General features: G+C 42.6%; 7 protein-coding genes across 7 annotated transcripts; 2 read left to right on the top strand and 5 right to left on the bottom strand.

The window, feature by feature from the left end:
* Positions 1 to 1,036: 1,036 nt before the first annotated feature.
* Positions 1,037 to 1,567, top strand: L203_102598 (uncharacterized protein; the record flags this gene model as incomplete). The annotated part of the gene is made up of 1 exon (XM_066212021.1): positions 1,037 to 1,567. The coding sequence occupies one exon, from the start codon at positions 1,037 to 1,039 to the stop codon at positions 1,565 to 1,567; it is 531 nt and encodes a 176-aa protein (XP_066068118.1).
* Positions 1,568 to 3,437: 1,870 nt separating this feature from the next.
* On the bottom strand, positions 3,438 to 4,072 carry L203_102597 (uncharacterized protein; the record flags this gene model as incomplete). Its single annotated transcript, XM_066212020.1, has 2 exons — positions 3,438 to 3,605; positions 3,659 to 4,072. The coding sequence occupies 2 exons, from the start codon at positions 4,070 to 4,072 to the stop codon at positions 3,438 to 3,440; spliced, it is 582 nt and encodes a 193-aa protein (XP_066068117.1).
* A 465-nt stretch (positions 4,073 to 4,537) lies between these two features.
* Positions 4,538 to 4,964, bottom strand: L203_102596 (uncharacterized protein; the record flags this gene model as incomplete). The annotated part of the gene is made up of 3 exons (XM_066212019.1): positions 4,538 to 4,656; positions 4,703 to 4,813; positions 4,883 to 4,964. The coding sequence occupies 3 exons, from the start codon at positions 4,962 to 4,964 to the stop codon at positions 4,538 to 4,540; spliced, it is 312 nt and encodes a 103-aa protein (XP_066068116.1).
* Positions 4,965 to 5,340: 376 nt separating this feature from the next.
* On the top strand, positions 5,341 to 5,653 carry L203_102595 (uncharacterized protein; the record flags this gene model as incomplete). The annotated part of the gene is made up of 2 exons (XM_066212018.1): positions 5,341 to 5,459; positions 5,506 to 5,653. 2 exons carry the CDS (start codon positions 5,341 to 5,343, stop codon positions 5,651 to 5,653), a joined length of 267 nt encoding a protein of 88 aa, XP_066068115.1.
* Positions 5,654 to 11,789: 6,136 nt separating this feature from the next.
* On the bottom strand, positions 11,790 to 14,378 carry L203_102593 (uncharacterized protein; the record flags this gene model as incomplete). The annotated part of the gene is made up of 10 exons (XM_066212017.1): positions 11,790 to 11,909; positions 12,086 to 12,310; positions 12,474 to 12,682; positions 12,732 to 12,821; positions 12,888 to 13,082; positions 13,140 to 13,461; positions 13,530 to 13,723; positions 13,850 to 13,984; positions 14,032 to 14,142; positions 14,198 to 14,378. 10 exons carry the CDS (start codon positions 14,376 to 14,378, stop codon positions 11,790 to 11,792), a joined length of 1,782 nt encoding a protein of 593 aa, XP_066068114.1.
* Positions 14,379 to 15,189: 811 nt separating this feature from the next.
* Positions 15,190 to 16,510, bottom strand: L203_102592 (uncharacterized protein; the record flags this gene model as incomplete). The annotated part of the gene is made up of 5 exons (XM_066212016.1): positions 15,190 to 15,300; positions 15,375 to 15,716; positions 15,767 to 16,152; positions 16,210 to 16,305; positions 16,363 to 16,510. 5 exons carry the CDS (start codon positions 16,508 to 16,510, stop codon positions 15,190 to 15,192), a joined length of 1,083 nt encoding a protein of 360 aa, XP_066068113.1.
* Positions 16,511 to 19,293: 2,783 nt separating this feature from the next.
* On the bottom strand, positions 19,294 to 21,283 carry L203_102591 (uncharacterized protein; the record flags this gene model as incomplete). The annotated part of the gene is made up of 5 exons (XM_066212015.1): positions 19,294 to 20,377; positions 20,427 to 20,507; positions 20,568 to 20,911; positions 20,962 to 21,036; positions 21,092 to 21,283. 5 exons carry the CDS (start codon positions 21,281 to 21,283, stop codon positions 19,294 to 19,296), a joined length of 1,776 nt encoding a protein of 591 aa, XP_066068112.1.
* Positions 21,284 to 24,523: the final 3,240 nt, after the last annotated feature.

Genomic DNA, 24,523 nt, shown 5'->3' with positions numbered 1-24,523 from the left:
AGATGAGTTAAACAGTTTGTAAACGTCTAAGACATGAGAAACTTGTTCCCTGGCCACCATGTCACAAACAACTACTAACATCACTGATGATAAGTATAGGAATAATCCAATTGTATATAGGATATGTAGAAGTGGAAATCCGTTGAAGAATGAGTAATGGATAGGCACGGGGCATTTGGAGGATAGGCATGCGAATGGCCGGCACGCCTAATTTATATTCTTGGTAGCTTAGTCCCAATGAATCTCTTATTACCATTCTTAATTTCTATTCTATGTTGACGGACTTTTCCGTGTTTTCTCATGTCGCAGTGTGAAGTGCCATGTACTTACAGATTTTTCGTTAATTATTCTTTAATTAACTTTTTTATGGGCAATTTAACAACTTTCTAGCTGACGACTTGGGTCAATTTTTTTATTTACTCTTTCTGTTGATTGGTAAATTTTCCCATACATCTGTAAGCCTTCTTTTACTGAACCAAATTTGCTTGAGAAGCACTTTCAATCGTTCCAACTACTTACATGCCTTCTCTTGTCGGAGTCTTCCTGTCAGGACATGGGTTGGATCTGGGGCTTGGAATTAAAGGAGTTGAGACCCAATGTCACTTGGCTGAGAAATGTATGGAGAGAATAGAAGGCAGCTAATGAGATTCATTCTGTTGGGATCTACCAACAACAGTCCTTTCTTATATCCTCTCGCCTTCTGCGGCAGTCACTCAACTATACCCCTACCTCAACATACACAACGGCCTCACCTTCCCTCTCCATCATCCTGATACTTTCTTGCAAGATATGAATACTAGTCATTTCCCCAGTGATGTACCGCAAGTCGCCACGTCAACACACATCTCAACGTCTCAACTAGTCCACCGATAGTCTAGAGTCAGCGACATTCAAACTCCTCCAGTTTTCAGTCAGCTCCCATCACCGCAACATCAAGAAGCACTTCAAGAGCTGCTTTCTCCCAAGTCCATTTCAATGAAGCTCTCATTGCGCAACACCTCGGGTCGAAAGGAGAGGCTTTCCCACCCTTCGCAGCATGTCTGGGCGTAGCTCCAGCCTCTCTTGGCATGAACTATCACTTATAGTCAGTGGCTCTCCAGCCAGCCAATCTCCCAGCAATGCGAGTCAATATTCTACCGCCCATCGCTCAACGCAAACTGCTCCTGATAATCCATCCAGTCAACCTCAAGACATGCAGGAAGAAGACAGCTCTCAAGGTGACATCACCGATTCTTCAAATAGCGCTTCCACTACTCGACCTTCTAGTTTAGAATGGGATTTTGTTCAACTATCCAGCGATCAACCCGATCGGCCTTCTTATGTACTTTTTCGAACACGTGGAGTGACAGTGACTGACGCGGAAACCGAGGAGGAATCCGATGAGGTGATTTATGAAGTTCAGATAGATGTTAATCGAAGAACTGGTCAACGGCAGTCCATCACCTTTGTCTCTGGACCTGAGCCTTCCCAGATTGAGACACCGATACCAGGGACAGAGATCGATGGGTTGACGACATGCTTCAATTTGGAGCCAAGTTGCGGAAAAGAGATCCGTGTGTATCTTTAGCGACAGCAATGGGTCAGAGTATCGCCTTGAGAAACGGAAGGATTTTTCCTTATTTTGACAACACGAAAAAAGAAGATGTATCAACTGTTGCGAAGGAGCTCTTGGGAAAGACATATGACCAATGTGTTGTAAGACGTCGAGTCAGCAGAAGGAATAGGTAAATGTCGGTCAAGTCAATGGTAGACTTTGCTCTATTGAATGTAATCACTGCTTGCTGCTTATCAAGTAATAATTGAGTCACAAAAGGTCGTTTGCAGGAAGCAGCCTTACAATCGGCACTCTAATTTGAGGGTAGATTGAATACGTCTCATACAACATGGTAGCAGGAGTTACTTGGTGTGATGGATCCTAACCTTGCTTGGAACATACGCATAGTTGGCTACGATGGCTGTCAGCGTATTCTACCCGATTGACATTTTCCCTGCGCTTTATACTAGCAGCTTACAGACTAGCCGTAGTTCTTGGGTCGAGATTGGATCTTTTTGGCTCGTTATTCTTGGTTGACCAGTTTTAGTTTTAACAAAGTAAATGACTTCTTTCTCGTTTTGAAATGTCAAGGTTGTTCTTCTTACGTAATATGCTGAGTTGGCTCAGCCCATTAAAGTTATTCTTTTCACTGCTAAGATCTTTGGAGGTCTCCGTCAACAATCCATCTTTAAGTCTTTCTTTTGACTCTACTGACCACAAATGCTACCTGCTCAGAAAGATTGAGGCGCAACGTCAGGTGGGAGGGTGCTCGACGACACGCCTATCCAGCTTTTCACTCTCAAGACAGCGATTCACACCATTTCCCCAATGTCGACATGGTTTTCGTTCTTGGTCCACCTCAAGGATTTTTGGACTTTACGCAGTGATCTGGAAGAGCGGGAAGTAGGGGACAAATATCGAGAATTTTCCTTATCAACCTTGGTCGACTGTTCCGAATGGAGTACGACCCAACAGGCAAGAAGCTAAACGAGAAATGACTTGGCCAGCTGGAGAAAAGGTGCCAGAGGGAAGCGATGTGTTACGATGCTGTGCTCGCTGTCCTACTCGACGTATTGTTCAGCCCAGGATCGCAACATTGGTGAGCTCCGCCTTTTGTCTTATTGTCCTCTTCAATTTTAATATTTTATTTGACTGTTATCCAGTACATAGATATATATAAAACGTCCATAGATTGTAAGATCTTTGAAGAGGATCCATTATCATATGGTACAGCTGTAGGCCTTATCACTTATCATACGCTCAACATTTCAAATACTATTAAGCTAATTTAACCTCAACTCTCGGAAGAGTTCCACCACTACCTTACAGCCACGTCTGTAAACCAACCATCACCGTCCTCCTGTTCCGAGTTCCAAGGCCTCCAATTCAGGATCGTAACAGATTAGTGAATAGGATGGACTGAGAGAAGGTGTCACGACTCTGTCCTGACACGCCTGATACAAACCCTTCGACATCCAGAGACTATCTGGTGTTTCCACTGTTAAGATAATTTATTTAACCGTCCTACGCAATGGTTCATTAACCTTCTTTGACGGTGTATATAGTTGAATTAACCATATATATATTCACATATTTCAAGGTGAAGATGCATCTCTCTTTTACTTTACTTTCTGCATTTTCCATTATCCACCTGGTTCAAGCCAGAATACTCAGGATTGTTCCATTCTTCGTAGCTGTCACAATCTTTCCTTTTTTATTATTCAATCATCAACCCAATTTTCGTCAGTCAATCACCTTTTGTCCGGGGTTCGCACTATTCTCATCATCCTCGCTCCGATTCACACATAAGTCCATCAATATCAACTTTCAAGAAGCGTCACCGCTTCTCTCATTCGTCCACCCCACCCAGATTTTTCCTAAACAAGGCGGGTCGTAACAAGGATCAGATCCCTACCTTCCAACCACCCTGGGCCATGAGTGTCTCACTGAGAACTTTGCCAGACCTTAAGAGCTGCTGATCGTGGAACCTGGGGCCCACAAGAGATAAGCCGATCGGCATGCCATTGGCTCCCACAAACGCAGGTATATTGATGACAGGCATATGGAATCCCTGTGTAGGGTTAGCGACATGGAATCATCAATGAAACGAACAAAAACACTCACTGTCCACATGATGTTGAAATCCGCGCTTCCCATATAGTCAAGTCCAAGTGGAGCTTCATCCACAGCACTAGGTGTGAGGATAGCAGAGTAGTTCTCCGCCAGATTGTTGATTATATGCCGCATGTTACAGTAGGTGTCGGAAGCTCCTATTCTCTCCTTGTAGGTGTAGTTGGAGGTATTTTCGACAATGGCACAAATTGCTGCAGACAAATTTGCCCTGTCCGTCCGATATTCCCTCAGAAAGGACGCCTGGGCTTCGCCAAAGATAAGTACATTCTGAATTCGCTCTAGGGCTTCGACATTGGCGACTTTGGGTGGAAAGGAGACTTGTTCGACCTTTATGCCGCTGTCTCGGAGAATGGTAGCGGCCTCCTTCATAGCCGGTATTGTACCAGGTCCTGCCGAGGACCACATAGGAGTTTTGATCAGGGCAACAACGATTGGCTCCAGCGGCGTCTCTTTGGGGGGGAGGACTTATCGTCCTGGAGGGCAAAGACATCTGCAAGTAGCTGCAGATCCTCAATGCCGCGAGCAAAGAAGCCAAAAGAATCAAATGAAGGGGAAAAGGCTTTTTGACCCTCTACAGAGATGGCGCTGAAGGTTGGTTTCATGGCAAAGACTCCTGTGAAAGATGCTGGGCGAATGACACTCCCACCATTCTGTGTTCCGACGCTGAGTGGTACATGTAGGTCAGCTACCCCTGCCGCAGATCCGCAAGCGGAGCCACCTGGGGTGCGATTTGGGTCGTGAGGGTTGGTGGTCTCAGGCCCTGAGTTGACCACAGTGAACTCGGTCGTGGTTGTTTTGCCTGCGGGCGAGATTTGATTGATTGGATTGAATGATTAGATTAGATTAGAATAGGTAAAGGCAACGAGCCCATCAGCCGGCGAGCGAACCAAAGATGAGAGCTCCTGCAGCTCGTAGAATCGCAATCGCCGATGAATCAAAGCCTGGCCGATGTCCTTGGTAAATCCGAGAGCCAAACTGCGTGGGCATATCTAAGGCGCATAAGCTTTGTTACCAGACATTGGTACCATACGATACCTTTTGTATTCATGACATCCTCGACACCTATTGCTATTCCATGCAGCGGCCCTCTCTGGCTGTTGGGAATCTGGTCCAAGTCTCGTGCTTGGCTTAGTACCAGCTCATGATCTCATGTAGAGTCAGCACATATATGGAAACCATTTACAGTTCAATAACAAGAGTAAAAGCTTAGCTTACCCAGATACGTCCATGCTTTTACAATACTGTCGCGCTCCTTGATGCGGTCTAGGAAAGAACGGAAATACGTCTCTACAGTCATGCTGTTGTTTTTCAGCAGCTTAAGCACCTCAGTGGCTGTCAACTTGTACGGCGGTGACATTATGCTCGACGTGGAATGAACAAACACTTTGGGAATTGTTATTCTCTTGTAACTATTTAACTATTTTATTTTGGACCATTTTATCTGTTCCTTAAATAATCCTTCCATTTAATTCGTCTCGCTTAGTGACGTTATGTGACAACGCTACATAGACGCTGTCCTACTGCCTGTCATGAATTTGATTCCGTTTTTATAGATTGCATATAAGAGAGTATAAGAAGGTAATAATAGTTTCTCTAGAGGCTATGATGAGATGATAGGTCGAGAGGCCAATGAAAGGTGACGGGCTACTTGGAAAAATCGAATGGAATGACAAATGGGCTATTCATGTCAGAATGAAACTTTGGACAAGGAGTTGACAATACCGATAGGCCACCAGAGAGAAGAAAGTGCCACGATTGGCCAGAAAACCTTGGAAAAGGAGCTCATCCATGGGTGAGCTTTCTTTCAGCATATGCCAGCCAATCTGACGCGTACGCAGAACACCTTACGTTGGGCTAAATCTCTTATACTCGAAATACCACCTATGTCACCAGACATTAAGAGCGAGAAGAAGTAACCATAATGCTCATTCGGCGATTTATGAGAAAGTTGTCTCTGTTGTAGGGGTTTTGCCGCCACCACTATAAAGTCTTCCTCTGAGGTATCTTGATCGAGACTGTCTTGTTTTTGTTCCGGAACATACAACACCCTTACTCTGGGCATTGTGATAGTTTCTGATTCCTTTTCTTTGCTAAATAGACTGTGAGATAACGCAGGAGAGGGCATGAACAGTCGTTGAAGTAACTATAATCGTTGAAGCGGCTGTATACCCCGCGAGTGATACGACAGAAAGGATTGACTGGAGACTCACGAAAAGACAAGAGATTAAGAGGAGAAGTAGGCACTGGCTGAAGAGTGAGAGAAGGGCGAGGAGGGTGAGGCATTGGAGAACGGGAGATTGAAGAAGATGTATTTGGTAGAGGAAAAAGCGAAGAAGACTGCGTGGGCAGAGAAGTTGGGATCAATCGGTGGATGACATATGAGTTTCTAATGTTCACTGATGGGTCGGATGGGCTCACCACAAAAAGCAAGTTGTCGCGGCATTTTTGGCCAGCTTCAATCTCCACAATCAAGTCTGGTATAGGCGTAGATTACATCTCGTCCTAATAGACTATAAAGAGCTGTAAAGTCAGACATACAAAACAATTTATTTAAGATACCAGCGGATCGCAATACACACCTATCTCTCCTTGCATTTTCATACAATATGCAGCGAAACGCTCGAGTTGAATTTGATATTTATATGGCCTCTTCGTGGAGGGCTATAAAACCGTACATAGAACACTTACCAACCCACCAGATAAATCACCAGCTGCCTCGAGAACTTTGTACGGCATACATGCTTTATTCAGCATCGATTGCTTACCATGTGCCAGAGCTTTATTCCTATGCCCAGTTTCATTACCCAAGTCTCCTATCTCACGAGCTATAGGCGTTCGCGTTCGGCCAACAAAATCAGATTATTAGTGAAGCGTATCTGTTGAAGATCAAGTTTGATTGCTTGTAATGGATGTTGTATTCTTTGTATTCGAGATGAAGTGCATGATTAGGACGATTGGTGGTTAACAAGTGTAGATGATACTTTTGTATATAGATTACAGAAAACAATATAGAATGGCAAAAACTGTGTCTAAAAACAAAGAATATTGTAAGTGCAAGCACTTCACTTGCCACTCTTAGAAACCCCGCGGGATTATGGGCTTTGAGGATGATAGATAAAGGTTGAATGATTAGATACAATTTCTTTAGATACTTCATTTCGATGCATGACCAGTGCTAGTTTTGCGGTATCAAGACTTTTAACAATATATATATATATACTATTTTTATATAGTATTCAGCATCGACAACTCAGTGAGGCCTCCCTGTGCCTACAAATATTTCCATTAATGAAATTGAATCCGTCTTGTTACGTCATCAGTTGTATTGACGAAGCGGATTTATCCTTTGAATGATTCAAAAGATTAAGCAATAACTCTTGAATGTCAACAACAATCCTCAATGTTTTCGGCAAGCCAGTCATCAACAGGGACTTCCAGCCCTTCTGATGACTTTTATGTACCAGACAGAGAGGAATACCCGCTCGCAGCACACTTCTGGGGATCGCCTGAGATTGTCGCCGTTCATTCTGATCACGGCACACGAATAGCAATGTTTCCACTCGAGTTTATTCGCAAGGGAGGCGACAACACCTGGTCCTACGTCCTCTACGTCGTCTGCCAGCTCATAGTGCTCGAGCCAGGCCAGTCATGTCAACTGCAAAACGAAGATGGTATCGAGCTTGACTTGAACGAAGCTCCCGAAGCAGGGTCTTTTCGTTTACACGTCGAAGGTATTGGCTCTGTTGTAGTGCCACAATACCCTTGCTAACTGCCTGCCCATTGTACGTCTAGGCTCTCAGTCAGGCGTCACCTTTTCGCATGGTCCAGAATACTTTTCTCGTTTCAAAGCACCCAACCCTCATGGTAGCATATCTACTCGATCAAATTCTAGACGGTCTAGCATCAATCAAGTATGTTTTTGTCTTCTGTCAAATACTGAGATCGCCTTCGCTGGTGCGCAAATATTAACGAGAACATCAGTCTAATTTTCGCGAAGCAATTATAGCTCGAGATGGCGTCTGTATTGTCTCTGATGTTTATTGGCAAGTGTGCACATCTGCTCATATAGCCCCATACAGCAGACCAGATGTATGTGGTTTCACAAGCAACCTTTGACAGCCTGTCTTCTGCAAAAAAGCACTGTAAAATAGCTAATCACTGACGCATTGAATCAGTTGTATGAGCATTTCTATAAAGATCGAGGGGAGCTACAAATGTTCCATCCTTCTGTTGGTCTGCTTCTTCGGGATGATCTTCATCACGCATTTGACAGACTGATGATGTCTCTGTATGAAAAGGTCAGTGGACGCTTTGTTCTACATACAAGAGTTTGTTTAGCCTCATGGCGCATGTTTGTAGACGACCTGTCCCAAAAACAATAAAACGAGTGTACGTTGATGCCTTTTGGATAGGACGAAACTTTGTATGTCCACTTCTTTCACCCCGTTTATAGTGGGAAAAACGATTGGCATGGTAAAGCTATCCCACCTGATTTCTTCCGCGGTCCGCCAGAAGACCGGCCGGACCCAACACTCTTGCACTGGCATTATAGCCAGTGTGTCAAGGCCCGTATAAGAGGATTTGCAGTCGGTATGTTGTAATGCTGCAAAAATCTCATCTGAAAAAGTCACGCCATGGCTGCTTTCATCTGTAGATGCTTGCGCGATGAAACTACATTTTCCGAGTGTCGGTTCAATGATTTTACTAACTGGCTTCTCTGAAACATTGTCTGCTACTCGTTTTATGAACAAACTATTTAGATCAATTTCCTCGTGACCCCATCTACACCTGGTTTCCCCAAACACTATAATATGACAAGCTTGAACGTGATGTCAAATGTCTTGCTTTTACTTTAGTTGATTTGCCAGAGAGGTTAAGGAAACAGATTAATAAACCAAAAGATAAACAAATGCAACAGGATATGTTAAGCGTTAAAATTAACAAGCCATATCATGTTTTGCTATAGCGGCTATGGCCGCTTTTATTAGCCGTTGATACCAGAAAAAAGTATTCAGCCACATTATCACTTTTTGTTTTATAACTCATAAACTCGAATCTCTTTTTGATAACAAATAGCTATAACAAAACCACTGTTCAAGAGGCGTCACTTTGTAGGCGTTCTTGGCCAACAGTTGGTAAGGAAAACCCGAATTTCCGTGTATTCAATCGAATCCGTCGTTCGACATCTTTGCTCTCACCAGCAAAACAATACAGATATACTGCTATTCCAATCATTCAAGAAATGAAGGGATATTTGGCAAATTCCAGTAACAGCAATATTCAGCGTCAACTATAACTTAATCGTCCAAGACAACTTCCAACTACTTTGCTTGCCTTTAAATGTCTGACACGGATGACTATGCCCTCGCAGTACGCCTCTGGGGATCACCCGAGATTGTCGCCGTTCACTCTGATCACGGCACACGAATAGCAGTGTTTCCACTCGAGTTTATTCGCAAGGGAGGCGACAACACCTGGTCCTACGTCCTCTACGTCGTCCGCCAGCTCATCGTGCTCGAGCCTGGCCAGTCATGTCAACTGCAAAACGAAGATGGTATCGAGCTTGACTTGAACGAAGCTCCCGAAGCAGGGTCTTTTCGTTTCCACGTTGAAGGTATTAGCTCTGTCGTAGTGCCACAATACCCTTGCTAACTGCTTGTCCATTGTACGTCTAGGCTCTCAGTCAGATGTCACCTTCTCGCCCGGTCCAGAGTACTTTTCTTGTTTCAAAGCATCAGACTCTGTGGATAGTGTCTCTATCCGAAAGAACTCACAAAACCTGAGCTCTACAAGATCCATCTCCAAAAGAACCAGTTTCCAGCAAGTACGTTCACTTTTGCATCCAGATTTTAAAATTCCTCTTGTTCGTGTGTCGTTGATGTTACCATCAGTCCGAATTTCGCTACTCAATTCTCGCTCGAGACGGTGTCTGCATTGTCTCAGGCGAATATTATCGATCATGCGAAGCTGCGCACATCGTTCCATTCAGTAGGCCAGATGTAAGCTATTCATAAGCAGATTATCAACCATTCATTCCTTGCACGAATACTGATGCCCTGGTTTAGCTCTATGTACGCCTTTCTCGCCCTTGGGACACATCTTTTAGGTATGACGCCTCAGCCGGATTGCTCCTGCGTCATGACCTTCGCCAGGAATTCGATAACTTAACGCTGTCTTTCTATGAAAAGGTGAGAATATTACCTCAGAATGACGAGCATGACTAGTTCCACAAATTTCATCTTCAGAAATGCACTGTGAGGGCATGAGAGAGAACTTGCGCTGATGTTTATTGAATAGGATGCCACTTATTACGTTCACATGTTCTCGCAAGTCGCTAATGGAGTAAAGAACTTGCATGGCAAGGCTATCTCACCCGATTTCTTCCGCGGGTCGCCGCTTGAACGACCCAACCCAATGTTCTTGCAGTGGCATTACAATCAGTGCATCAAAGCCCGTATAAGGGGTTTTTTTGTCAGTGACTAGATTATACAAAATTTTGTTTATATAAAATTCTGTATTTTTTCCCTGAAGACCTTACAACAATACTCATGGGTTCGCATTTGTGTTTACTATGATAAGCTTTTGTTCACATGCTAACTTTTCTCTCATATGCGTTGTATGTATGAGCATCACAGCCAGAACTCTGTCACACTTTATAGCTTCTTTCTTTATGATACTAACTTTTCCAAGTTGATGTGTCAAGCCTCGTCTGCTACACTATCTCAGACAAGCTTCCATGTAGACATGGTAGGTTGAAATCACGTACATCTGCTGATGGATACTGCCCGTCAACTATGCCCTTCACGTCATCTCTCATAGCGGATGTCCAAGCACAATGGCTTGTTGAAAATCGCAGACAACAGAGAGATGTTGTTCACGACAAACACTATATTGTTGAGTTATTTTCAAGCTTGTCATAAGTAACCCTTTTAATCATTGTTTGCTTTGTGGCAACATCAACAGGTTAAAAGATAAGTTATGGCGATGGTGTAGACGTACTATCAGAACACCTGTATTTGGAGCAAATCCTTGTCTTTTGTTCGCTTTTGGTGTAATCTGATACGGCCCGCTTGACACTGGTTAGCTTGGAGAACTGATAAGTAGATCAAGTATACAAAGAAATAACAAAAGGTGAGCCGGGATAAGAACGATAATTTCAGTAATGCTTTCAAATTTGACAGTTCAACTGCCTAGCCGGTGATTGGACAATCTTCGTTAGTCCAAGAAAAGATTTCTCGAGCATGCTCGTATGCTTTGCACAAATTCACCTTCTTTCCGACCGTTGTTAGCATCAGTCTTGATCAGTTCGTTGGAATATACCCTCATACACAGAGAGTGGTGTATTGTGTTGTTACTCAGAGCTCGTATACTGTCCGACTTTTATGTGCAAGAAATGGCACTTCTCATCTAGTCGCAAAGAAGTTCTCTTCACCCCATTGGTGTCTTTCCCAAATCTCTATTAAGTTGACCTAAGCCTTTCTCGAAACCGAAACTGAATCATTTCATTGATGAGAGCTTATTAAACTTGGAGACTAGAAGGATTGTCTTGCCATCGGCCAGGCAGGTCAAACACGCAATCCTATTTACTCTTGACGAGTAGCAATGCAGAAAATAAAAACAAAAGGGAGTTCTGAATACTTTTCTGCGCGACAAGTAGATGAACCAATAGATGTTAACCTCAAGTCAACACTCGAGATATTGGAGTGCAATTCAAACGTATGGGATGTGGTAATCAAATTGAGATTTCAAGCCAGATGCGAAACGGCCAAACTTTTAATAAATGCCCATAGGGTATATCAATTGACGGTGTTTGCAGTAAAGCTGACTTTCCGTGGCGCTAGCCTGCCCATTTCTTCATGCAAATTTGGATATAGAGTGAGTGAAAGGGTAATATACATCATATGCTGTACCAATTTCGCGATTTTGCAATTGGTTATTAGACCTTTGATAAAACGTTGATGTACGCCATTCCTACACATGATAATGCTCTCAAAAACTGAAGATTGATCCATGGAGCCGTAAGGATTTGCGGCTCTATTTCCTTCCATTACTGACGCCTCGTGCCAGCATCGCAGCGAAGACTCTGTCAAAGTTAATTTGTTGCTTGATGTGTATGGACCAATTAGAAACCCATCATGTTGAAGCCGGAACTGTAAGCCATAGGTTTCACATCTGGATGAGGGACAGCATCAAACTGGTGATATGAGAGATCGCCGTTGGCTTGAATTCGAATGTATGCGGCCTACGATATTCGTTAGTCAAGCCACAATAAGAATTAGAAAATAGTGTATTGAGAGATTGAAGCAAGGTATGGAAGCAAGTTGATGATATCGATCAGGTTGGGCAGAAGAGATGGAACGGAATCCACAGAAATCAAAACAATTGAAGCGATGAAAAAAAACAAGGAAAAATACTTACCTTGTTGCCTGTGGAATCGCAATAATTGGGGCAACTGAATACAGTGATGCACAATCCATCATGCTCAATAGCATATCCATCTGCTCGCACTTCGTGACTTCGAATAACCGCCGTGATTTTATTGAGTTCGCACCATCGGCGGGTCACGTCTGGACCAAAACCAAGACCAACACCTCGTTTTGATGGTCCACGACCAATTTGGTTTTGAGGGTCTGTCCATAGCATCTATGAGAATAATCAGCAAGCAATCATCAAACCAAAAACAGAAGGTGGAGAAAGATGAAGATTCAAGTCTTTGATGGGGTAGCCAACGAAAGAACATGCTAAATAATCTCCATCTTGCCATCTTCGCCGCCCGTAGAGACAAGCCATTTAGCTGAATTCTTACCTCGCACATGATTCCCTGCTGCCCTGGCTGTCGTCCTCTCCTCTCTATTTCTCTAACGTCATCTAACAGTACGCCATCCTTACTGACGGGTGGTCCACCATGGCATATAAAATACTGCTTTTTGCCTTGATCAGATAATATGGGTGGTTTAGAGCCCTCAGATTTAAGATTGGGTGTAACAGCCCCCGTCACGAGAGTAGCTAAAGGTACTAAAGGGGGGTTAGTCCAAACTTATAGAAAAAGGAATCAATGATGTACATGTTGTGAACACATCAGCAAACAGCTTGAAAGTCATTTCTCCCAATTTGGCTTTACATTCCCCTTCAAACCCGTAAATCTTGTTCATATCTACATTTATTCGTTAGATTTGTCTCTTTGTTGTATTTTGATGACTCTTCAAAGAAATGAACACACCATTGGTTTCGTGGTTGCCTCTGTTGATATAAACATATTCGGGATATAACCACTTGTAAGCGAATGCTGTCAAGACAACCTCAACACTCCATGAACCCCTGTCAACGAGATCGCCGTTGAATATCATCCAATGACTTGGTGAAGGAGGTGTTGTAAGGGAAAGAAGATTGACGACGTCAAAAAATTGACCATGGGCTACCCAGAAAGTTAGCTTGGATTTTTCCCAAGGCGAAGCGATGAGAGATATCGTACTGTCACCGATCACATCCAACGTCACCCCATCTGGTATAGTAATCTCAACCAAACTCTTCTCCTTCTCCACAACACTCATGCATCCAAGAATGATCTCCCAAGCGACTCTCTTTGGGACCTTACCCCCATTTTTGAAAGATTGCACCATTCCCTCGACAAATTCCTTGGTAGGGGTGTAACGAGCGATGGGATCTTCGGGTATGACGGGAAGTGGCATATCAGCAGATTTCGACAAGGCAGAAGTATCAAGAGCGCAAGCTCCAGATTGAATAAGTGTCAGACATCTTTGAGATGCCGATTCTGTTTCGCCAACGGAGATAGCCTTGCTTGGGTCAGTTTTACTTCATGTCACAACACTACCCAACAAGAATAGGAGATAATGATAAGTACCTTTTCAAATTCAATTCGCCTAATCAGTTTCACAGTAATTCCCAGCTGATCTCTTATTGTCTTGTTATTGGGCTCGAAGGATAATGCTTTTTTAAAATCCGGCACAGCGTTGGTTGGACGTAGGATGGCCAGGTATGACAGACCACGGCGATAGTAAGCTTTAGAATAAGAAGGATTAAGCTCAATAGCCTTGGCTAGTGGAGTTAACAAGATCAGCTAATTTATAATTATCTAGATAATTTCTGTTTGGAAAGGGTGATGGATAAAAGCGCAAAAGAGATCTTAACGCAGTCGAGAAGATGAGGTATGCAGCAACTTACTGGCATCGCTGATAGCAGCCCCATGCTCCTCCATTTTGGCCTTACTCATGGCCCTGTTATTCCAGAATGTCGAGTCTTTTGGATTCAATGCGATGGCTTGAGAGTAAAGATCGATGGATTTATTGAAGTTTTTGGCTGCATCTGAATGAACACCAAGTTGCTACATCAAAAGAAAATCCTACCAGCGAACGCGTTGTTAGCTTCTGTCTTGAGCTCAATAGCTCTGGTCCTGTCTTGCTCAGTAACCATTTTGTTTTCGTCAACTTCTGGCTCAAGTTCTCCATCTGATCCCACTAATAACCATCGTCAATACATGGCTGACCACGAAAGTCTGATATCGAAGCATACATGAGAGTCCGGCAAGAGAGGTTGCACTGAGTACAGGAGAAGGAAATGGAGTGATATCGTCGTCATGTATACTAGTTGAGCCAGCAGTAGAGGCTTCTTCTGAGCCAGTCACTGGAGATTCAACGCCAGTAACCAGTTGCGAAATGCTGTCCTTGTGAGACTCATGACCGGCGTCTGTCATCTTGATTGTAGAATTTTATTTATTTATTTTTCTCAAATATTTATTTAGTTTCAAAGAAAATTATCAACCGTCAAATGGACGAATCTGCTGGAAATAGAGACAACCTCCACCCAGCAGCACAAAAGTCACGTGATGTTAGTTTTCTGTCAGAAGCAGATAGGCTTGTGGAGTAACTGGCACGCCTAACCGGATGCCACGTAGTATAGTTCGATAAACATTCATGTTTATACTTTACCTTTCCATGTACTAAGTGCTGTAACCGAGTCAAATCCTTGACATTTTCTATCCAAAATCAAATTGGTTAGATGACATATATCTATCGATAAACATAAATAATTTGTAAAGAATGATATGGTTTCATTAGGCGCGCCAGATTCGTGCGCCTATCTTTATCTTAACTCACTATCACCTTATGGCGTTCTTGATCTTTTGAGCGCTTGTCGAGTATGGACGTAAAGCAAAAGATTCAAGCGTGGAGAGTTATCAAGATGTATGTAGGCTTACCTATCTGTGATAAGTCGTAGAGCCTTGGGAGTCAGTTAGTTTACTCAAAAATTGTTATGAATTGAAAAAGTGTCAAAGATAAATGAATTAATACGTCCTACGCAGTCCTTAGATTATTAATGAACAGCTCTTTCTATTGCATTTCCAACAACGCATTGTCTTGAAAGGATAGGAAAGCGGGGTCATGAACGTTCACTTCATGAAAAAATATGTACATGTGAATGATGTCGGTATATTGCCAGTTGTTTTCGCTTGATCAACCCAATGATGAAAACAGAGCCTGCAACACTGTTGTATAGCCATACACCTATCGTCCGCTTCTAAATGATTCAGCTTTCTCCGCTGCATCAATTTCTTCTGGTGATTTTCTCCTTGCAAACACATGAAAATGATCAAAGCCGGGCACAGACTGTAATCTCTATGTATATATCATGCGTCAAATGTTGTCCTTAGCCGCTTATACTTTAGAACATGATCTGGCGAATCACTCACCAGAGGGTTCACAAACCACAAACACTCCCAACCTCTTTCATCCCACAAACCCCGAATCATTTTTCCCACTTCAGTGCCTCCATTACTTTCGTACTGAACACCAGCCCAACGCTGCATCTCGTAACCGCCATGAGCAACATCGATAGCGTACCAGTCGTTATCTTTCGCGCTTGTTTGTAAGCTTCTTCCGGGAGGTTGACAGCCAGACGAATCTGCAGTAAAAAACTCTTTGGAATGGGGAAACACGGGAGTAACTCCAGTAAATCCGCCGAGACCTTGCTCCTCAATCTTGTCCCAATCCTCGGAGCTATAGTTGACAAGTTTAGGATGAGCGATTGGCACCTGTGACCATATCAACTTTTGCGCACTAGAGAAAGCTGAATGATACATACCCTTGACCAAACACAAAAGTGTCTCACGCCATAAGGAACACAGTAAGGCCAATCATTGGGTACAACTGCGTATTTCTCTGGGTCCAAGCCCTCCTCTTCTTTGAATGTCAGAAAGATTGCCTTTTTATCATCTTTGCTTTCTTTGCCAGTATCCCCAAGCCCATTCACAGTCTCGTTCTTTAATTTGCCGAGAGCAGATAAAGAAACAAAGCTAGTTGGCGATGAAGTCATGGTACCAGAATTGAGAATAGCTCTGTTTACGGAAGATCTGGAATGTATATTGGATGTATTCTCAATATCCCGGCCAAGAGAAGGGCGAGTAATGTTATCCGTTTCCGGCAACCTCTGGCTTCTAAACGGCAACCGTGCTTGGTTGAGATAGTTTTCTGCAGATTGCTGTATCGGCACAGGATTTGATGACATTGAAAGCTAATGCGCCTCACCCGTCGACCCGTATTGAATCCGGATTTCAGCGCTCCATTGATCGTATTTCCACTGCATCTCTTTGTTCCTCATCAACCGTTCAAGCTGGCCTCCTTCTAGTAGAATACAGTGAGCCAGCACCACAGAACAAAGATGTTGAACCTACTACTTACGAATAATCTCTTTCAATTCACCCCACGTAAACATCCGGGGATACCCATCTAGTTCTGTCTGGGTCGGGAGACCTAGTATTCCCTCTGATGCTGGATATTCAGGCGGCCCCGGATAGCGCAAATCGTTGTTGTATATGACATTTGGCATTTTGCAAAGAATAAAACAACATCAAAAATCAACTTGCAAGACATAAAAAAGAAGTGTCTTGGAATATTAACTCTATATTATTACGTAATAAAGACAAACTTGTCATATAAAATCATCTGTAGATATAGTGACTTTACAAAATGAAATATTTTGAATAAGCAAGTTACAACTTTTATTCATTATTCCAACTCATCAAATCAATCTGAAACATATAGATAGTATGATAATACTGGGAGGAAGAAATGAACGCCAACCATGGTAGGATCGAAGTATTCTTTTGGTGAGATGACTTTTAGATCTTTCGCTCTTGGCCCAACATCTAGACGCTGCTGTATTATGCAAAAGTCCTTGGTTTAGGCGGAAAGTACCAAAAATGCCATATAATCTCTTGTCAAAAATTATAATCCCTTGGATTTTCGACAAGAAGCAATCGCATTACTACGGCTCTCAGAAATGTGGTAACGTTTATTCGTCACGAGAGCAGCAGCAAGAGTCTAGAGTTGCTTAGTTGGAACCGCCCTCATCTATCTGGTGTTGTTGAGCTCCACCAGAAACATCAACAGAGTGTATTCGACCAAGATGGCCAAGGCAATTACGTGATATCCGCTTACGCTACAAAAAAGCTCAAATTGGACGTATAATCAACTCTCCGTCTAAATTCAAAAACAATTTCCTCTGGTCCCCACAGAACGTCTGCAAAGGGGATAAAATGGACCCTATCCTCCTCTTGATCGTTTTCTGGACAACGTTCGAGGTCCCCTTGCAGCATTTTGTTCTAGATTCTCAATCAATAAGAAGAAAATTATCAAAATGAACAAGGATTGCATGGTATTTTCGTTCCAATGACAATAAATCCAAAGGCTCACAAAGCTGAACAAACTGTTGAGCACGCAAAACTCTGAAAGTGTATCCTCTAGAGTCTAATGGGACAGAATTAGAAAATTACCATGTCCAGAGATCTACAATGAGGCAAAAGTATTGACGTGTATAGGATTGTCAGCTATACAATCCATGCACGTTATTATCTCCATTTGACGGGGTCTACTATGCTAACTGTCATCCGTTCCAACAACGTGTATCTATTTCCTCGTATATATGCTCATACGTTGGTCGGAACAAAACCTCTGCATTTTTCAACAGACTCTCGTCCTAATATCTCATTCCACATTCTTTTAAGTCAAATTTCAATTTCAGCCTGTATCATCATCAAGAGGTCGACCCAGAAGCAAAATATTGGTAAGGCTCCAACTGTCTTTGCTCATATAAACACTTTTGATCCCTACTTATCTGCGGACTCTGCTTCGCTTCCATCATGACCCAAAGCAAAGCTAACTGTCACTAAAGTTCTTTTTAGACTGAGGCAGAGTATAGGCCGACGGCGCCAGGAAGCACAATGAGAAATGTGGCTTGATCGGACCAGGGCAGCAGGAGTTTTTGAAATGCTTGGAAGAGATTGAGAAAAGCATCTATTGGAAAACGGGTATATGTTTGGGCGACACTGACTAGTATCTATCGCTCATTTTCAGCCCCTGAGACCCACATGAACAGAGCCGCTGTTGCCTGGATGAAAACGTTTTGAGTTTTTATCTCTGTTCTTTCTACAACGCCAAGCTGCTCTCGGAGTATGTCAAGGCTTGTTGGCACCAAACCTTTGTAAGAGCGTTGCCACGACTCCAAATATAGAGCAATGGGCTGCAGCTAGCCTTAGGATTGAGTAAGCGGCTGTGCCCATTGAGTCCAGGGCTTGATAAAGATAAAGAGAAACGATTAAAGGATGGAAGAGAGATATATTTGGTAGAAGATGATTGCACTCAGGTTCATTCAGCAAGCATTAAATAATCATGTTGTTAGCATCCAACCTACGACCTAATAAAAGGCATAACGAATAGCATATAGGCATGGCAAAAGAGCATTAGTGAAACAATGTTTCAAAAGACGATAATTAGATTCAGCATACATCTATCAAAGAACAGGAGTGAGGATGCGGGTATTGTATTGTTGGTACTGTATGAGGTTGAGTATCGGAGAAGACTGTGTATGGGAAACAATGCCAGTTTTGATGTAGTTAACTAGAACGAGAGAAAAAGATGACAGACAAGCTCAACTCTGCTCTATGTCTTCACTGATACAATGAACAACTATCCATGATGAAACCAGTCAATTTGTACAACAAGTGATTACCAGTATTACCTGCTCTATTTATTTCCAGCTTTTGGCTTTCAAGTGTTACTACAGAGAGTTTTTTTATTTTACATTCATTTGATGGTTGATGAATGTGTCTATAATGATCGCTGGTATGTTGAAGATCCTCGGCTGCGCCTCTCATCGTTGCATTCTGATGCCATTCAGTTGATTCTGTCACTTGCCGAGGTTCGCTTCATCCAATACTTTCTTGTGGCGTAATTCTACCATGCAGTAATAGATGACGAAATTATAAGAAGACGGTCTTGACTACTTGATGGTTGATGAATGGGCAACGCGATGGCATTCAATGATAAAACGAACATAATTGAGTCAAAACATCGATAATATCAATAACTTCCAGATGGGGTTGTTTCTTCTACTCTCCTGGAACGTTGAAACAGTCGAAACAGTCGAAACAGTCGAAATAATTGAAATGTTCGAAATAATTGAATATTCGAAATAATACGTCTGACTGGAGGTGAGTTTTCTATACTTGAAAAAACTTTTTCCAGAGAGATTAGACAAAGTAGTTTTTTGTATCCAAATCCCACTCTTTTGGACTGTCTTTTTTTCTTTCTTTTAACTTTCTTCGGGAAAAATCAGTTTAAGCCCATTAGCCCTTCTAACCCAATGGCAATACCCATTCCTTCCAATACTCTGGCACTATCTTTTCCGTCAGTCTCACCATGATTGCTAACCTCTACACCAAATCCGCTAAATCCCTTCGTTTGGTCATATATAGGATTTTCCTTGCGTGGTTGATCATTGTTGTTTGGAGACCCAAAACCATTCCAACCTTCGAATTCGTTTCCACTTACATCAAAATTATCCATTCCAATAGGTTGATCGAACAAGACTGGACTATCTTGTCCCTTGTCATCAATGCAGTTGATGCTTGATCCACCAATACCTATGGTATTAGGACTCGAGGGACGAGAGGAGTTCGCTGACATCAGCGTCCAAAGGCTGGGCTTTCGGATGGTGGAAGGTATATAGAGTGGAGAACAGGTTCCAGGCGGTGCGGGCGAATGAGATTGTGAATGAACTCCCGAGAAGGTAGAGTTGGTATTGATGGAGAGTGAAGGATGGGCTGAAGGTTCAAAAGGCGATAGATTTGAATCTTGCTGTGGGGCGTTACCAAAACCCTCATTATGTTGAACAGTGTTTGCGAAGTGTTCTTTGTTATTCAAACCTGTTGAGTCTGGTTTCAATTCAGCCCTCAACCCCGAAGAAAACTGCCTAATGGGGCTGACCGCCCGACTGAATGGATCTCCTTTAGCTCCTAATGCCATCGGAAATCTTCCTACAGGGGTTCTGGGATAGAGTGGGCTAGGTTTTTGATTGTCGCCCATTGAAGCCATACCCGCTGCAGTAGAAATATTAGGAGCCTGAACCCTTTGTCCGTTAATCCACCTAGGACCATTTATAGCAGCTGAGAGAGCTTGAGAAAGGACGTTGGAAGCAGCAGTAGGGCCTGGTGAGTACGTTGTAGGCGTTTGCACATCAGTCAGCATCGAATATGACTGTTGGTGGTTTGGAACAAGCTCGGATGATGGTGCAAGACGGTATTGAGGGGCAGGATTGTTAGAACCAGCAAGAGTCGTGTAATCGCCTTTCGGTGCTGGGACGTTGCTGTGGTTTTGTGATGCTGGGTATTTGGAAGCTCGACGCTTGTATGGACCTCTAAGGCGTTTTAGCATCATTATTGAGTTGTATGTTCAGAAGCACGTACCGCTTTATTCCCGTCTTTCTTGGTTTCCTTGTTGAGTCTATGCAATCGTTCATGCCGTACTTGACACACCTTTCGCAAGGTCTAACGGCCACATCTTCAGTTACGCTTATTTGCCTGCGGCAGAAGAATATATACACCCACCTGGTATTGGAACATTTTTTACAAGCTTTTTGGCAATGTGTACAGGCCACCCTTACTTGTGATCTCTTCTTTCTTCCGCCTGAACCTACATTATCATCTTGGTTTTGAACCAATGCGTGCCTATCGTTCTCTATTACACTTTGAGTGTTTGTGTTGTGTAGTATGGATTCGTTTTGATGTGGGTCATGAAAAGCTGGATCAGCGTTTGCGGCCATATTCATGTCAACATTAAAACCTGGGGTCATTTGCGACTGTTGTTGAGGAAAGAGTGGAAGGATTGGAGAGGAATGTTGGGAGAACCATTGGTTGGGGGTGGACGCAAGGGAAATCTCAAATGGCGAAACCTAATAAATTTGTTAGATATAGTTTAGTCTGAAAAATCAAAGATAATCACATGGGCTGGGGGAGCTACAACAAGTTGATCCTTCGTAGGAGATAAAGATAAATTATTTTGAGCAGGATGAGGTGGCTTCAGATGCCTATCAGTTCATCTACAACTAGCACGCCAGGCATCTATCGCTTACTGTTCTCCATAGACCATTGACTTGCCCGTCGCCCATCAACATTCTGCTGCTTCGTGTACCAAGCAGAGGAGACGTAGGCATGGACACAGTTCCTCTTTGTACAGTACCCAGTGGTGATCCCTGGGCACGATTGGGATTCAACCCAGAGGAATGGCGCGGTAGGAAAGGAGCACTATCAGGGTTTCGTTGCATGGTGCAACCTAATTTTCATACGGTTGTAAACGCCTTCAAATGATGCTGCCGACTTGTTTTGTTATATAACTGTGAGCTCTGGTGGGAATTTAGATTTGCGGCGACCTCAGCAGCTGCTTCTCAACCTCACTGTAGGTTGATCCTTATCTTTGTTGTACTTGACCTATGATCTAAGCCAAGAGTCAGTGATGAGAAGAAGCGACAAGTACAGATCAGCTTACATTCACTTTTCGGAGAAGTTAGTAAACAGAGCGGACGATCAAACCTATATCCATAATTGAGTGGCCAAACAACTCCGCCTCCGGAGAGTCCGCTATTCTTAAATCTTTGCGGACGCTTTCATGGTCATTGAGTACAGAAGCGGAGTGTTATCCTTGGTTGGTTTCCTTTGACAAGCTTGTCCTCTTTGAGCAAGCGTAAAAAGGAGCCAAATATCGGATCTGGGATGAGACGCGTTTTGTCAAGTCTACATGATCAGCTTCGGTACGCCGAGGAAAAAGCAATTGAGAGTTTCCGCCATCTAACGATGTAAATGGGCGATGGACAAAAACTCGATGACGTGAGGAAGAATCAAGACTAAGGAGTACCTTTGGTGTTTAGAGCCTTCCATGGGACGAGACAATCATCGATGAAGGCTGTGCTGAGTATCAATAAATACAAACCTTCCACCAGAATGCAAGAAACATGCTTACGATCAGCATCTTGGCGAATGATGAACTATTTCGTATCACTTTTGAATGAATTGTTTCGCGCTGAAAAGTAACATTCCATAAGGAACAAAGTTCCCATCCTTGAGCGCTCGTGGTGTATATCATGATGAGGACTGGATCTCTGTAAAGTCCTTCCTTTTATTGAACAGAGGAGTCAGATCCGAAGAGTAGGTTCTACCGACTCCACTGTGAGACATGTTCTGATCAGCTTTTGCTTTCCATTTTCATTTATTAGCAAACATGTTGTTCTTTTCGCTCTGATTGCAATTAGTACGACTTGCCTAATAGCTAATCACTAGCCGACCAAAGCAGTGACATTTTCTGATTAGCATAGCAAGCAGAGAAGGTACCAGATATTGAGGAACACTTGTGGTATTGTAAGCAAATTGAGCGGAGGTTAGTGGCTGATAGGAATGGAGGTAAGAAAGGAAAAGATTTGGGAACCGAATGATGATGAGGCTTTCAATACAAAGCCAGCTTTTTGGGAAGCAATCACTGGTTCATGGTAATCGAAGTCACCCTCAAGGTTCTCCTTGGTGGTCATTAAAAGATACATCGAAGAGGCATGGGCACATTGATTCTAGCCTAGTTTGAGTTGTGAGGAACTAGCTACAGAATTTGGACATGATCCCATATTCTAGTTTTTCTTTTCATGAATAAGACATACGATTGTTTTGGTTCTTCAAGTGATCTTTCATTTTGACACCTCAGTGATCAATAGCCGGTTGCCAGGCTTACTCAGTTGGATTCTCCTTCAAAAGTCCAGCAAAGTCGTCATTTCCCATAATGCTGATAGGTTTTGTGAACAGCTGAACAAATCCGAACAAGATTCCAACCGTATCCTTTATCAAGTGATGGCACAATTCCACTATGATTGATATCTTGAGATGGATAGATCATACGTGGAATACCGTAAGTGAGTCATAATTGGACGGAGATACAGATCAAGTACTGAGCGTCAGGCCAGAGGCAACATGATGAATCTATTTGTCAAATATTTACCTTGAGGAATCACAAAATAGATTTCTCTGTTATCATGGTAGTGCCTGTTAAAATTAGCCAGGAATTACCTCGTTGCAGATGAATAATCAAAGCTATTTTTGTCGAAATGCCTCCAGAGTGCAGCGGCCACACTAACCTGGCATACAGTATTTCATGCTATATTGATCCATCATTACGCGAGTTTGCAATTATTATGATACAAGCCGCATGAGTAGGTGACATAGCTTGAGAAGGCCAGGAACACCATAGTTACCATCTTCATATTACAACAGGATTTTGATTGCAAAGGCTGTCATCGTATAATCAAATAATCGCTGCCCATAATCCATTTTGAAGATTGAAGAAGGGTTGATTCACGTTGTATGGCTAGTAGAGGATATTCGTCAGGTCAGAAAGACATCTGACAACAATCCATGAATGTTAGTAATATAGAGACAAATGCTCCACCAGCGAAATAGTCGCGTCCTTGGAAAGAACCGATATAGGTTTAAAAACAGGATATCTGTCGACACATAATCAGCTAACTGCAACTCCTTGTAAAATGACACGAGAGGATGAATATAGGAGGTTCAGTTCATGTGTAATGTAAATCCGCAAGCTAACCGGTCCTACCCGGCGCACGACTTGACCTCTACACAAAACTGACAAGAGTTTTGAGACAGGAAAAGTCTTTAAGAGTTGGATTGTTACGCTCATCTTGCTAGAAGCAAAAAAAGAAGTCAATGTATGGATAAAGAAGTACTCACATTTTATGCAAATTGAACAAATGACAGAGGTATGGAACACACAATGAACAAAAGTGATTAGAGATAATAGTTGGGGATAGTTTGTCGTCAAAAAGCAGCATATCAAATGCCACGTCATATCTAAGTTAACTGGAAAAGTTCTTCAATGGTTGAAGTATTCATTTTCACAAACTGAACTGGATACGTAATCACGGAAGTAAATTTTGACTGTATTCAATAGGGGATTTCATTATTACGAATTGAACACTGTTCAGCTCGCCGTTAGAAATGGATTGCCCTAGTAGTAACAGCAATATTTGCGAGATTTCATAGGTTAACAGTTTGAACGTTTAATTTTTATAATCCTCAGACAGTATGAAGGGAATAATCAAACGGGATACAAGCAAGTAGGAGTGATATCTGTATGAAGTGGCGCATAATCAAAGAAAATCCATGGTGTGAAGACTTTACAAGAATTTGTTTAGACTCTGAGCCTTGTCAGATTAGTTGTAATGCAAGCCATACTCTCTACGATTACTCCTAGAATAAATCAAGATTGGCACTATCTAAAAATAGTTGGTTATTATAGATAAAGTCGTGGACAAACTCTAGCCCATATTGTATCCTATCCTAATTTTTTATTGTCATCTTGTACCAATTTGACTTCTCCAGATATGGTGACTGTTGCAAGGCATAAGACCACCATGGATCAAACCAAGATCTATAAGGCCTTATTGTTCTATGATTCTCATCAATAGAAACGCTATATTATTGTCTACCCTGCTTTTGAATCAGTTAATCTA

This window comes from Cryptococcus depauperatus, chromosome 3 (genome assembly GCF_001720195.1).
Source record: "Cryptococcus depauperatus CBS 7841 chromosome 3, complete sequence".
Taxonomy (NCBI): Eukaryota; Fungi; Basidiomycota; class Tremellomycetes; order Tremellales; family Cryptococcaceae; genus Cryptococcus; species Cryptococcus depauperatus.
Note: the sequence above shows the minus strand (reverse complement) of the source record. Positions and strands in the feature narration are given on the sequence as shown.